Below are 15843 nucleotides of genomic sequence, written 5' to 3'. Positions count from 1 at the left end.
CCACTGAGAACTCTCCTCGGAAGATATTCCACTCAAAAAAACCTGCAGCTTTGGAGCAAAGGGTGATGAGAATGAGAGACTCTGTGTTGCAGATTGATTTCATCCCAACTATGTTGCAGAAACTATCATGTTATTATTGGAAAAATTCTATGCTGGAAAGCAGATTCATCCTAGTCAAAGTCAATCTATTAAAAAAGAAAAGAACAGGGGATTTCCGCTTCACTGAAGTCAATGGGAAAGCATAAGTTTAAAAAGCAGCATACCAATCTGAAATAAGACATACTTACAGTTTGCTAAGCATTTCATTGCTGATAGAACCCAGTGAGGAACCTCCGCTGCATTAAAGAATTTTAGAAGTGGTTAAACATATTAATACTTATTAAAGAGAGCAGAGAAAATGGGCTTTAAATTACAACTGCAGGTATTTATTCAATGATTGTATGCTTCTTTCCACAGTAAGAGTAATACCTCTCCCCTTTCGTTCTTAGCTATAAAGTGAACTGTGTGAGTCTTTATAGGCTGCTGCTCACATGTCAGCTAAGGATGACTTCACATAGGCATTGACGGAAATGATTTTAGTGTACCAAAACAGTATCAGTAACTGCAATACAAAACAATAACCCACATGATTCTCTAATAGAATAATAAGTATTCTGTTTCTCTGTGCATAGAGATGATCTCTATGTAGTAAAGAACTTTTTAAAAAGCACAACTAAAATTGATATTCAGTTTTGTTAAGGATGCTGCCTATAATTTCAATAGTGCACAATGCAGTGAAACATACTTGCAGAAAGTTAGCTCATACAACACTCAAAGGGTTCAGTTTCAATTTATTATCCCTCATCCAGCCAATTTCTCTCTAATTGGGCTTTCATGGGAGCCATACCACCTTCTGAAGGTGTTATGGAAAGTTAGTTCTTGAGAGGACCTGGTTGCAGATCTCCTGATGATCCCTCCTAGCAGGTTTACGCATCTACTGAAGAACACTAGGGACAGAAGGAGCCTAAAGGGACAACACATATTCATTTCCACTTGAAAGGAATCTACTTCAGATATAGAAACAGAGTGATTACAGAGTTTTGTCTCCCATTCCCAAATAGGTGTGTTGTGCTCTGTCCAGGATGAGTTTGAGTTTGGGAGCATTATGTATGAACAAGGAAAGACAGCAAAAAGTAATTGGAATTTATCAAAGGTTCAAAACGTTCCCTAGATTTCACAGGGAATCAAATTATCACAAGTTTCCTTTTTACTTCTTTAGACAGATCTGTCCCAGAACTTTATTGCCACTGAATGAGCAGGTTAGTGATCAGGATATATTTATTTTCTGAATAGATTTCAGCAAAACTGTAACATATTAAACAAGTTCCACTTACTTGATTTATCTTCTAAAATGACCATTCCTTTTTTGTTGACATTATACACATTCTGAATAATGTCCTTTGGATTTACAAGTTTAGTGTCCAGAATATCATTCAAAGAATCCAAACCTAAAGTTTTTTGCAAGCTGTAAAGGACATAAAGCAAACAGATTTACTTAAGACTAGTAGCAGTTATCTGGAAAAAGAATGATAAATTATAATTAAATAGCTCAAATTGTCACTGGATTACATACATATGTATGCATGAATATATGTTTCTTTGTGTGCATAATAAAACCACCTTCAAGGCTTCATTAGTAAAAACGGTAGCTGTTTTAAAACAAAAAAGCCATTTATAAACTCAAAGACTTATATTTCAGACACAAACCAAATTACACATGATAGTGCTTCTTTAATCTAAAATACTTTTATCAAAAATGAAAAGGAAGGGGCAGGCTGAAGAATTACACTACCTTCTCTTCAGTGTTTAATAACATGCCCATCCAGCTCCTTGGTGATACAGTTTGGCACATATGATTTACAAAACAAAATGCCCAAAGGATAGGAAAATGTCTGAAACTACATTCCAGACTAGTTCTTTGCTTAATTGCTGTAACAAAATGTCTCACTAAACTAATGGTAGTCAGTTTTCCGATAGTGTACATTGTGGATGGATTAGAAGCAATCTTTTTAATAAAACAGGACTTTAATCAGGGTTGGCATTGTCGATCATCTGCTGGAGACAATAAAGAAATTGTGAAGAGACACAGAAACCAATTTACAGATTTGCCCATTGTTGATTATGGATTTTTTTGAACAGCTACCAGGGATTTTTAAGTATTTTATTTTTTAATTTCAGGACCAAACCACTAATACCAATTGCAGTAGTTCAGTTTGTAAAAGAACAACTCATGCAATATGCTTACTATGACAATGTCTTGGACTTCCATATGTCTTCTAGATTTGCCTCTGTTAATTGTCGACGATGTATGAGTTTGCATGTTGGTACTTCTCCAATAGCTATGCTGTGGCGTTTGAACCACATTTCAGAATTCTGTGACAGCATGAGGAGAAAAGCCCTAATTATTGTTAATCTGTAATTTCGACCTTTCACGATAACATTGCTTCCTCAGCAATATATTTAACCAAATCTATGGAAAGAGTCACAACTAAGTCCAATTCGAATTAATGAAATAAGTTCCATAAATCCACCATTTTTAATTTTTCTTGGTATCTTTCCAAACAAGAAGGCAGAAAAGTTGATAATCTTGACATAATATCATATATGTAGTATATATCAAAGTAACTCAAACGATGCGTTGCACATTAAAGTATGGGAAGACATCTTACCAATATGATAGGTTTCACTGGGATGTGCTCTTGGAAAGTAACTCTTTCAAAGTTTGGGAATTTCACAATTTCTTTTCGGAAAGGAGATCGCTTAGGGTATGGTTTTAATGGTGAGAAAGGAGGAAACCTAAAATGTGAAAACAGCCTATTAAAACCATCATAGGATCACTGGCATTCTGCCCTGAGTATCTAGCCTCCTTGATGCTACTAGATAACCTTCCTCTAAGTTGGAAGACAACTTTGGAGTCAAAACTACACAACTGTGGTTTATCTACACAGATTAATACACGGCTTTCAAATCTTTGGGCTACCCCAAAGCTAAAGAGGTTATAGGACAGCAAACAATGATATCAATTTATAACACAATAATGCTAAGAAATCTTTTTGCTTTGAAGGAAACCAAAGCAAAGCTTTTATCCAAGCTAAATATCTTTATAACTAGATAAACTTTGGATGGTGAAATTAGTGGAGTTGGCACAGATGGCAAAATGGACAGCATTGATAAGAGAAACTACGCTTCTGGACTATTTGCTTATAACTGAAAAAAATGAAGTCTTGATTTTGGGTTTTGATGATTAAATTGTTATTTTTCAATAGAAATGTTTGTTAAGGTTTAGTTAAGAGTAAGGAACTAAGGTATCATAATATGCATTGATATCTGTGTTGAAGGTCAGAAGTGACTTTCTTTGTATCTTTTCTTAGCTATTCTTGCACTTTTTTAGTTTCTTTTTTCTTTTTGTTCTTTACTCAAGCTTTTCTGTACGTTGTATTTTAATTGCATTTTGAAATCTCAATAAAGTTTAAAAAAAACTAGATAAACTTGATATTGCAAAATATTGCAGGATTTTCACCTTTGTTTCAATACTCTGCCTTCAGTCTTATTGGAAGAAAGATATCCCTTTTCAGAGTTTTACCCCTGTCATTTGGAAGCAACTAAAACCATAGTTCATGTGCTCTTATACTGACAATTTTATATTTTGCTTCTTCTACTATAAGCCCAATTTTAAATGTTTCTTGGGAGAACAGATAAATTTGTATCTCAATTCTCACAAATTCTAATGAGAATGTTATTTTCAAAGTTTACAAATTTTGTTTTATAGCCTGTGGTACTAGGAAACAAATGATGAAACCTGACAATGTTATCTACTGTATTTTGTTTTATTTTACATTGTTTTATGCAAGCTGTTGATTGTGATTATAAAATTGTACAAATGTTTCAGTTTATTCACTGCTACAAATCATTGGATGATGTATTTTCTGGCAACCTTTTTTTTTTTTTTTGGTCATGCATGGGCAGTAATAAATTAACCGTCTATCACAGGAATGTAAGAACAGTGTTAGATTAGATCAAATAATTTTATAAATGGTCCTCTCCCAATGTTCAACCAGATGCTCCTGGGTCTCCACAAGAAGTACATAAGCATAATCTTAATCTAGTGGATTGCCCTTGATGCTAGATTACTATCATGGTTAGTAGCCATGACAGGCTTATTTTTCATGAATTTCTAAATCATGGCAAGGTACCAGCCAAAGGAAGTAATACCAAGTTTAGGATCATCTATGAGTCCGAACAGTCTAATCATGAACCTGAAATTATTCCATAAATGTTGCATCACAGTAAGGAATATGTCATTACTGAATAAGATCCATTGTTTTTTAACCAATTATGATGTTTTAGCTGCAGCTGCATTTTTACCATTGCACAGAAGAATTTCAGCCAACAAAGTCATGATAACACTGTAAAATTGAACTGGGAAAGAGTGATTTAGCGTTGATTCGGCTTCCAAGTTGTTTAAAGGTATTCCAGGTTATTTTAAGGGGTTCTTTTGCGATGACTGGACACATTACAGTTTAGATCAATGTTTCTCAAACTTGACAACTTTAACATTGCTGGCTGGGGAATTCTGGGAGTTGAAGTCTACACATCTTAAAGTTGCCAAGTTTGAGAAACACTGACTTAGATGAAAACTTTATCCAGTGCTTTACTTACCACACATGGTCCCCAACAATATGAAGGGTTAACTCTACCCTCCTAGCCCTTCTGAGTTGGTTTAGCCAGATAAACAAGTCTTTGGGGCGGAGTCTCCATAGTAATTAAAAGTTCTTGAAATGGCATATAGTCCCTACAAAAGCTCAACCCCTTAGCTTCTTTCATAAACACAGCTGCAAAACAAATTTGCTGCTAAGCTCCAAGCTCTGCTTTTAAGCAATGTTATTATTAAACACCCAAGCCAAACTCCAAGCAGGGATCAAGCCAAGTTTACCATGGCTTGTGATTTCAGCAGTTGACCATGAGCCCTTTTACTTGCCTGAAGCTGTTGCACTTGTCCGAAATGTCACTTCCTACTTTCTTGTCTCCTGTTCTCCCACTCACCCAAACCCCCCTTTTGAGACTGAGGTTGTGGGTGGGGTAAGGTGTTGTTAGAAAGTAGTTATTAGAAAGTTGAACTAATGCCATTTTAGAAGGGAAAGCCAACCCACCATTAAAGAGAAGCGGGAGTGTCACATAGACAGATAAGGGAGGAATGAGAAGTAATTGTTAGGATACTGGCAACAGAGATAAGGTATACCAATCAGAAAGTACGAAATTGGGCTGAACCATATTAGGAAAATTAGAATTTGAGAACTTTAAAACTAGACATGCACAAATTAGTTGACTGTACCTGGCTATATAAGGTGTTGAGCCCCTGGCATGGAGCCAGCCGCATTCATACTCTTGCCTTGTGTACTAAATAAGCTTTGAACTCTAAACTACAAGATCTGGTGTTTGACCTGAGCAAGGAACAAACCATAGGGAAGAAATTCTTTCAACAGTGTGCTGACTTGGTTGGGTATGGACATGACGCATTCTTGAAAAAGCTAGGGTGTGGCTAAACTAGCCAGTTGTTATGCCAGTCAAATAGCTGGGAATGGCCAGTTGATTAGCTGGGATATTGGCATGGATGCCTCTGGGGTGAGTCTATGTTGGCCAGTCTCCTTCTCTCAGAAGACTGGGGGGAATTGAGCACTTCCCCTATCATGTTTCCAGGACTGTAAAACTTTTACATCTTGGGGGAGGGGAGGAGTGGACAGCTAAGCCTAGCCTTGAAGAGGGGGGGAAGCGTTTCTACCCAGTTGCAGCACTCCAGTCTGCATTTTCAGCACTGCCTTTCCCAAGTGTAGAGGGCACTTTCAACCTCACTCTCTCCCCCTCATAGTTATGATGGTTGGTCTGAACTTTCACAGAACACTGAGCAATTTCCAGCAACTGCCTCCAAGTTTCAAAGTCTACCTTAATAACCAAGAGTTCCTTGTTCCAGATAGAATGGAACTGTTCTGACGGATTTTAACTTTCTCATGTTTTTCCTGTAGCAAAATAGTTCATACTGTGATGTCAGAAATGTCAGTTTCAGCTACAAATGGTTGAGTAGGGTCAGTATGTTGGAGGATGGGCTAAGTGGACAAATATTTTTATTTTTTCTGAAACCTTACTGGATAGGATATTCTATCTGAATGGGGTACATTTCCATCACAGCTTGGTTAAATTTGGAATGAAGGTGTAGTAATAGTTTGGAATGAAGGTGTAGTAATAGTTTATGAAATCCATTAGTTTCTGCATAGGTTTGACCCACTTTGGCAGTTGCCAGACTAGGATAACTTTTACTTTGGCTGGGTCCATCTGGACCTTATTCGTAGAGATGCAATGTCCTAGGAAATCAATAGCATTGACTTCAAAGTTGCATTTTTCATGAGTAGTATACAGATGATGTTCTCTGAGGCACTGCAAAGCAGCAATTACATGGTATTCATGATGCTGAAGGGAGTGTGAATAAATCAAGATGTCATCTAAATAGGTTATGACAGACTGGTTTGAAAAATCCTGAAAAATGTCACCCATCAAGTACTGGAATATTGCAGCAGAGTTGCGTAAACCAAATGACATCACAATATATTCAAAACGGCCATATCAGGTTTGAAAGGCAGCTTTCCATTAGTTGCCCTCTCAGTTTCATATCAAGTTGTATGAGTCCCTCTGAGATTGAGTTTTGTAAAACTTCAGGCCTTCCATAGATGCCCCAGAAGTTCTAAGAAGGCAGAGGGTACTGATTTTGGATTGTAATCTAGTTGAGAGCCAAGTAATCATTGCAGAGCCTCAGTGCTCCTGATGTTTTCTTGACAAATATAATGGAAGCAGCTATAGATGAAGTGGAGGGACAAATTAACCCTTCTGAGGTTTGTTTGTTTGCAGAGCTGCAAGTTCAGTTTCTGAAAGGAGGGAGATCTGCCCCACTGGAATCTGGGCTCCAGGGACCATGTCAATAGGTTCAGTCATAGGGGCAATGTGGTTGTAGGTGATCAGCTTCATGTTCACTGAAGACATCACTGAAGTCCATATATTTTGCTGGAAGACTGGTTTTACTCTATTTTTTTTTACTTCTGCTGGGGAGTGCTTCTCACAGATGGGTGAGTTGAAACATATTAATTCCTTTTGACTAGATGATTTGATGGTCATGGTTACAAAGTCAGGCAATGCCCAGAATCATTGGAAAATTAAGGTCAGAGGCCAGGTAGAATTTCAGTTGCTTTACATTCCTTTCTAACCCCAACTTGACTAGGTCAGTAGCCAGTTCAAATAGCAGAGATCTCCCATCAATTGTTTCTATGGACACAGAACGCTGTATGGCATGTCTCCGAATTCTATAGGCCTCTACAGATGTCACGCTCATGAAATTACTGGGAGCTCCAGAATCAATCATGGCATGAGGAGGGACAAATGATAATAGGCAAGATCAAGTGCCAGCTAGGCTTTCTAATTGGGATTGCAGCTAGCTAAGTGACCATAGTTCCCCAATCAAGAAGCCCTTCTGGACTGAATGCAGCCCATTTCTGAGCATGTTGGAGTTTGATATCTTGGCTGGACATATGGGGCCCAGCCTCCCGCAATATAAACATGGTCCTGCATGCCTGTACTTAGTATTTTCTTCCAGAGATAAATGGGATCAAATTCTGCCCATTTGCATGGGCATCAATATCCAGGCACCAGTGGATCAATATTGTAGAGAAGGGCATTCTACTCTGGCCAACTCATTCAGATCCCAACTGTGTGTCCATCCTAGAACTGGTTCATCAGAGCTCCCTCACTCCATTTTTGGTCTTGTGCCAGGAACCTGAAATTGCTTATATAATCAACTACTGACCAGCTTCCCTCTTGTAGCTCTCTAATGTGTCAGTTTTCCATTGCTAATCTAGTTGGGTCCTCAAACAACAACCTGAAATACTTAATAAACTCATAGTTAAACAGCAAAGTTGAAACAGCAGGAGAGTAGCCCATTTCACCAGCAAGCCAAAGAGTAGGCTGATAACAAAACAAAACTTTTAACTGATTTGCGTGAAAAGCTGCAGGATGAGTGTGTGCAAACTGTATTGGATCAGAAAGGTTGGAACCTGGTCAAGTGTCCCACCAAATTTTTCGGGCACTACAACAGGGCATTTATGATGTGGTGCCAAAGGCACTGATAAATTCTGTGTAGCTTGCCTGGTCAAATGGAGAAGTGGTGCTTTCAGTTGTTCCTTTTCAGCTTGCAATTGCTCCATTTCAATAACTGTAGTTAAGTGAATAAACTTCTCTAACGGGAGGTAGGAATCAATTGGTGCTACCAGTTAGACACACAGCCAGCTTCTGATAAGAAACGATGTTCATTGCAGTCATAAATCTTAACGTAATAACGCAAAGCACATTGCAGACTTAAACCCCTCGGCATAGAGAACGGGGCCCCCAAAACGTACTTTTCCAAGAGTTCACAGAAACAAGTCACCTGTACAGAGATTATCCAAGAGTTCTCAGTTTCCAATCTATAGTTCAGCCACGTAATTCAAGACAGCATACAAATCCCAACCACAGAGGGGAACAGAACATTGATTGTCACAAAGAGCTGGTCATGCTGTCATTTTTTTTAAATATAGAGCCCTGATTAGTAGCTTGACTAATTTGTTGAGTCCTGCTTCTTTCTTCTAAGCAAACCACTTGAATTTCTTTGCTCTTCTCTTGTAGTTGGTGACCTATTCCTGGGCTCAGGACCATGGCTACCTCAGGCCATGGGTCAGTTGATTCAGCCTGCCCCTGTATTTCTTCAGGGGCACACTCCTGTAGTCAGTTCTTCCGTTTCTGAATCTGAAGATTCAGGCTAATCCCTAACAAGTGGAAGAGAAGCTAAGACGAAGGGAGTGGGAAGATGAAATGAAAGTTGTGTGGAATGTAACACTAGGTCAGTGAGAGGTAGAAATGATAGGAGCAACACTGCTTAGAAGATGAAGTTGATGGAGTTGTAAGGATTGGTTTGGATGGGAAGATCTGGAGTGGAAAGAAGATGGCAGTTTTAGGAGGGTGATTTTCAGACTCTTCCTAAAGCTTACTTCTTTCCCGGGGCTCAGGAATGGGAAGAGAGGAGGTGGGGCCAACTGCAATTGCGATGGGCAAAGGAAGGTTTAACAGGAAACTCTGAGTTAGCTGTTTCAGGAAAAGGTCAGATAATCTGGTACTGAGTTCTTATTTCTAATCAAATGCCTTGTTGTTTTTGTGGAGGTATCTGTCATGAGTCAGGATGGCGAGCAGGGGGCTCCCATCCAGACTGTTAAGCGCATGCGTAGCACTGAGGAATTAGGTAGCCATTCAAAGAGACACAGATCGGGACCGCCTTAACCTTTGGGGTTTATATGGCTGGGTTTTTCCCACGCTTCTTCAGTTTGTTAGGATTCCTGTTATGTACTAGCAATAAAGCATTAGAGACCAGTTCCTTGTCTCAGCGTGTTTCCTGGTTGTTAGGACAGGTATCAAGGAAAACAATTTGTGGGTGCTTATCACACTGATGTTGGTAAATGCCAGGTTCATGTGCAAAAAGACTGCACTTACTCATTAGACGAACAAGTGAATCTGGTCTGCATTATCAAAACTGAAGGTTGGGATGCGGCCCAGCCCATGATTTCTCTTTCTGGGGTTTGGGTGTTTCAACAGTTGTGAGTACCTGTATGTGAAGTTAGCATGTAAGGACAAGTAAGGGATTCTGCTGATGTACTACCAACCCTGCTGCTCCCAGACCTCAATACAGGCTACTGTTGAAACATCTCAGCTTCTGGTGCGGAGGAGCAGATTTCAGGAAGGTGCAGGAACTCATGGGCTTTGCTTTGGATAATCTTGGGCCCAACCTGTACAGGAAGCTACACATTAGACCTGGTCCTTCCCTAAAAGCAGTTGGCTTGTGGTCTCAAGATGGAGGACATAATTGTTAGTCCTTTGTCCTGTTCAGTTCAATACACATCACTACCTGTGATCTCCGCAAGGGTATATGAATAATTAAGATGGTCCTCCACATATGTTGTTTGGCAGCTCTATTTAAGGTAGACTGTTCCCTACTGGGAAGGGAGGGATGAGTAGATTTTCTGAAAAGCCGCTGTGTAATATTTGCTAAACATTTTAAAATAAGTCACTCACATTCTATCTTTGGATTCTGCATGGACCAGTGTCCAGTGAGGTGCAACTGTGAGTGTAGCCTGCTTGGATTTTAGAGGTGGTAAATGCTTCTTTCAGAGAGGGGACTAGGCCAACTGCTTTAAAGGAATGCTTGCTCCTGAGAAAGACATCTCTCAATCCAACCATATTGGACAACTACCACCCAGTTTTCAACCTTCCCTCTTTAAAAGGAAGGAGATCATTGCAGGAGGTCATAGAGATGAGGTATCATTAAAATGTAGTTGATATCTACTGGTACATCACCATTTGAGGTCTAGGCAGAAACACAGGAGAGGTTCCAACCCTGTGCCTGGAGACTGTCAGGTTCTGAATGCGAAAAAACAAGCTCAGGTTTAATACAGGCAAGGCAGTGGTGCTGTTCATCCCAAAACTATCTGGACCTGTCAGCATCCTGACTGACTTTAGATAGGGTTGCATTTCCTCTGAAGGAGTTGTTCTGTAACTCGGCAGTTATCTTGGACTCACAGCTATTGCTAGAACAGCAAGTTGGGACCATATCCAGGAAAGCCTTCACTCAGCCCAGCAGCTGTGCCTGCTGGGGCCCCTCTTTGAGGAAGAGGCTTGGCAACAGTGACTCATGCCCTGATCACCTTTTGAAAGTCCCAAGAAATTACTTTCTGGTTTTATTGTTCTTTTTTATATGTAAAGGGCCTCAAGTTGTTTGGAGTGTGGCGGTACATAAAAATATGTAAGTATATAAACCTCCAGACAAGTTATGATGGCAAGGTAAATGTTTTGGTATGGATGTCTTCACTTCCTGCTCATCTCGAAAAGATGTAACAAAAGTAATGTTAAGGCATGTCCCAACAGATTGAGAAACATCTAAACTATGTCAGCTTAAAATTATTTCTTTCATTCTGAAGCTAATCATTGACAGGCTATTCAAATGCAAGGACTTCATGTTCATAGCATCAAGATCTTATCACATTTTTTTTGTGGTTAATAGGTCCCATAAGTCTATTTGTGATTGTTGAACCAGAGAACACTAGCATATCTTGACTGCTTAACTGAAGACACTAGAATAACCTCTTTGGTATTTTAATGCAGTTGCCCTTTGCTTTATTTTTAGGTAAAAATGACCTTTGCTACAGTCAAAACTGGATCAAAGTCTAAAGACCTTTACAAGAAATTCTACTTCCTATTGTAAAGGATTTTTTTAACCTTAATATTTGCTTATATCTTAAATATAAATAACTAACCTCTGAGCCTTCAAGTATTAGATAAAGTAAATCTAGTCTACTGCCCAAGTCGAGTCAGATTAGGTGGGCCACAGAGTAGCTGATATCATGGAACATCAGTATGAGAACGTGCAACAAGGTGATACTATAAACAACACCCCCTGCCCCCATGAGTCAATCTCATATGGTACTTTTATGCTCTACACCAGTGTTTCTCAACTTTAGCAACTTCAGTGTTCGGATGCATGGCTGGCAGGAGAATTCTGGGAGTTGAAGTCCACACAGCTTGAAGTTGCCAAGGTTGAGAAACACTGCTCTACCTATTGCAAAAAGTATTTGTTGTACTCAAATATATACATTCAGGTTTTAAAATTCAGGTACTTAACTACTTGCTAAAATATGCCAGCCAAGGTACAAGTCCTATACTTTGTAAGTTTAGAATTGGGATAGGCAATGTCTTGAGGGTGAAAGATGGGATTTTGGGGGGAGCAGTTGCATCACACACATCACATAAAAAGAACTAGGTTTTCCTGTTATTTTCCTCCTGGAATTTTGGAGATATATTATTATTATTATTTATATCAGACCTACTATAGGGCTCGATAGTTTGAACATTCTTTAGTGTTTCCCTTTTTTGGTATGGGGATACAAGTTGATTTTTTTCAGTCTGATGGCCATTCTTATGTTCTCCAAATTTGCTGGCATATAGCATGCATTACCTTGACAGCATCATCTCGCAAGATTTTGAACAGTTCAGCTGGGATGGCGTCGTCTCCTGCTGCCTTGTTAGTTGCAATGCTTCTTAAGGCCTAGCTCACTGACCACACCGTCAAAGCTATCCCCGATATTGTTATCCTTCCTATACAGGTCTTCTGTATATTCTTGCCACCTTTTCTTGATCTCTTCTTCTTCTGTTAGGTCCTTGCCATCTTTGTTCTTGATCATACCCATTTTGGCCTGGAATTTACCTCCAATGATTCTAATTTTCTGGAAGAGGTCTCTTGTCCTTCCTATTCTATTGTCTTCTTCCACTTCCACACATTGCTTGTTTAAAAATAATTCCTTATCTCTTCTGGCTAACCTCTGGAATTTTGCATTTAATTGGGCATATCTCCCCCTATCACTGTTGCCTTTTGCTTTCCTCCTTTCTTGGGCTACTTCTAGTGTCTCAGCAGACAGCCATTTTGCCTTCTTGGTTTTCTCTTTCTTTGGGATGTATTTTGTTGCCGCCTCCTGAACAATGCTGCCAACTTCTGTCCAGAGTTCTTCCGGGACCCTATCTACTAAGTCCAGTCCCTTAAATCGATTCTTCACCTCCACTGCATATTCCTTAGGAATATTAGTGAGCTCATATCTAGCTGATCTGTGGGTCTTCCCTAATCTCTTTAGTCTGATCCTAAATTGTGCAAGAAGAAGTTCGTGATCTGAACTACAATCAGCTCCAGGTCTTGTTTTTACTGACTGTATAGATGTTTGGGTGATATATTTACAATGTTCTGGGTGGGGCAACTTAGAAGGAGTTGGTCTAATTCAGGCAATGCCAACAGGATTTTATGTAATATTCTGTTCAGCATTTTTCCCCAAAAGGGCTCGGTGCATTCTTTGGATGTAGGCACAGCAGGTAATTTGCATTATACCAACCAGGTAGCTAAAGCTGATAAAAGAAATAATCTACACAGGGGGAATGTGGTTGGTATGTTTGTTAAAAGGGTGTGTGGATGTGTTTTTCTTTGCATGTTTCAGAGGCAGTTTTCTTCTGTGCTTCTGATACTGGGTGTGGGGGAGTAGTGTGCTGACTGTGCATTTGGGGGGGGGGATGTACTTTTGCTGGCTTACTTTTTGGTTCTTAAAAAAAGGGTCTGTCCTAATTTGGGGGATAGAGGGTGGGAATAGAATTGTCTGGTTGGTTTTGGAAAAATAATGCAGGTAGCCCTCGCTTAACAACCAATCATTCAGTGACTGTTCAAAGTTATGATGGCACTAAACGAGACTTAAGGCTGGTCCTTGAAGTTCCGTCTGTCACAGCATCTCCGAAGTTATGTAATCACGATTTGGGCGCTTGGCAACTGGCGCACAATTACAATGATTGCAGCATCCTGTGGTCACGTGATCGCCATTTCCAACCTTCACTGCTGGCTTCTGATAAGCAAAGTCAATGGAGAAGCCAGCAGGAAGTCACAAGTCGCAGTCACATGACATTATGCTTAACGACTGAGCACGATTCGCTGAACAACAGCAACTGCCAGAACTGCCATCATAAGTCGGTGCAGTCACGTGATTTTTCAGTTTACGTTGGAGTTCCTGGACCCAAATACGGTTGTTAACTGAGGATTACCTGTATTGCTCTTGCTGCAAGAATCGTGCCATTTCTGTCTGTTTCTGTGATGGAATGTGAGGGTGACCTTGGAGAACAGAGGGAAGGGATGCTGCCCAGGGAACGATAAGATAAAAGGAAAGGAAGTGCACAAGAGGGTAACAGTCTAAAGAAGAAACTTAGGAAAGACCCACCCTGACCACTCAAGCAATAAATAGGGAGGGCGGGAGATTTGTACTTTCAGACTTATAAGATTGATGTCAGCCCTTCCAGGTAAACCAGACAGGAAAAACGACCAGATGAGCTCATTCTACTTTATTGTAAGGCTACATTAACAGAATCTTGCAAGTCTGAAAGCACAAATCTCCCGCTCTCCCTATTTATTACTTGAGTGGTGGTGGGGGGGGGGGGTGTCTTTCCTAGGTTTCTTCTTTAGACCGTTACCCTCTCGTGCACTTCCTTTCCTTTTATCTGATCGTTCCCTGGCAGCATCCCTTCCCTCTGTTCTCCAAGGTCACCCTCACATTCCATCACAGTTTCTGGAGGCTAAGGATTCAAGACTAGCTCGAAATACAGTCATTTAAAAACAACGCAGCACACATCCCCGCCCCAATAATCCATTCCGTTATTTACCTATATAATTTACCATTATCCTCAAAATCATCCTTGCCCCATCTTCCTTTGATATCTTCAATAACATGATTCTTCAGGAACTTTTTCAGGAGCTGGACCGTTTGAGCACGGGTGACTTCTGGGCTAAAGTTCTGGTTGCATCTTAGCAGTCTGTGCAACCACTCCACTGCCTCGGAAGCTGTGAAGGAACACTCGTAGCTTTTGAAGTGAGAACGGTGTTTCCGTAAAGGCATTCCGTTTCGAAAGAGCTCAACGGTCTCATTCCACTGAAAAGAAAATATGAAAGCCTCATCTAAGTACAAGCTAGTACTTGTTGGGGCAGCACTAGAGAAGGACCAGAGAGTGGATGAAGAAGCCTAACTTGTATATGTAGGCCTTCCTAATTCAAACTTTTAGGCTTTTCCCCATATACCCGAAACTCTTTTCTATTATTATTATTGTTATTATTATTATTATTCCCCAGAGCAAAAAATTATTAAAAATGCAGTGATTAGTTTTCATATCTTATACCCTGTAAGCAAGTCTAATGAATAACTGATCGTTTCTTAGGTTATTTTTCAAGATTTTCTTTAATCTAAGCACACTCCTTTAACAACAACTGCATGTTCTAAAATCGTGCTTGACTGAGGCCAGAGAGAGGACCTTTTCAATGGCCATGTTCAGGTCTTAAATTTCTTGACCAGAAATCTGCCTTGCCAGACCTTTGGATGTCCTTCTATTTCAGTGTGACTGTCAGATCCCACTGATCAAAGGTTTCACAAAAACCCTTATCGGAGCATCTACCATCATTTCCTTCTCCAAGGAATGGGATCCGTGTTGCCAGATGGGAGGCAGTGTGAAGTTGGAGTGTGAAGTGGTTTACTATGGTTATGGAGGACATCAAGGACACGGGGTTGAGACATTCCAGGAATACTATCTGGAGGGGAGGGGGGTGACATGGTTTCATGGGAAAGGGGACTAAGGGAATGTAGTTTTTAAGTTAGGTTTGAGCAGGAAATCTTTATTCGCAGCTTGCTTTCTGTACTGTTCATTATGCTTCATTAAAACAGTTAAAGGAATCCCAGCCTCCTGACTGTGATTGTGTGAATGCTCTAATGATCAGGTGCTGACATTAAGCTGCGAATCCATCTTTTTGAAAACTCTTCTTGAGCAAGTAATCAGCTGAGAGTTGACGAACCATGACTAAATACGGAAAATCCCGGGCTAAGCAGCCATCGCCTTTACTGTCATCCGAGAGGACAGCGCTGTATGCCAAAGTGGAAGAAGGAAAAGTTGAGACGGAGGAGAGCTCGGGGACCGGGGACAGCGAGTGCGAGATGGAACCCCGGCTCAACACTACAGAGTAGGAAAGTGCCCGCTGTTCCCTCAATTTCGTGAGAGAGCCTCGGATGCCAAGTGTTATCATAGAAGAACCACAGATGGGTCCTTCCCAGCCCAGTGCCAGAGAGGAAGGGGGAAGAGCCTCTCCACCCGTGGAGGCACAAGTAAGGGTGCAGAGTCCGG

At 40.3% G+C, this 15843-nt stretch overlaps 1 protein-coding gene across 1 annotated transcript in view; it reads right to left on the bottom strand.

Annotated features, from left to right (window-relative positions):
* Positions 1–15843, bottom strand: part of DEPDC1B (DEP domain containing 1B) — a 41307-nt gene that overhangs the window by 20046 nt on the left and 5418 nt on the right. Inside the window, exons 2-6 of the mRNA XM_063295627.1 lie at positions 14341–14606; positions 2709–2835; positions 2285–2412; positions 1374–1504; positions 288–335 (exon numbers count right to left, since the gene is read on the bottom strand). Of these exons, the coding sequence (XP_063151697.1) occupies positions 288–335; positions 1374–1504; positions 2285–2412; positions 2709–2835; positions 14341–14606 (700 nt within the window). The remainder of the gene's footprint in view (positions 1–287; positions 336–1373; positions 1505–2284; positions 2413–2708; positions 2836–14340; positions 14607–15843) is intronic.

The sequence above is a fragment of the Candoia aspera genome, chromosome 2 (assembly GCF_035149785.1).
Source record: "Candoia aspera isolate rCanAsp1 chromosome 2, rCanAsp1.hap2, whole genome shotgun sequence".
NCBI classification, from domain to species: Eukaryota; Metazoa; Chordata; class Lepidosauria; order Squamata; family Boidae; genus Candoia; species Candoia aspera.
Note: the sequence above shows the minus strand (reverse complement) of the source record. Positions and strands in the feature narration are given on the sequence as shown.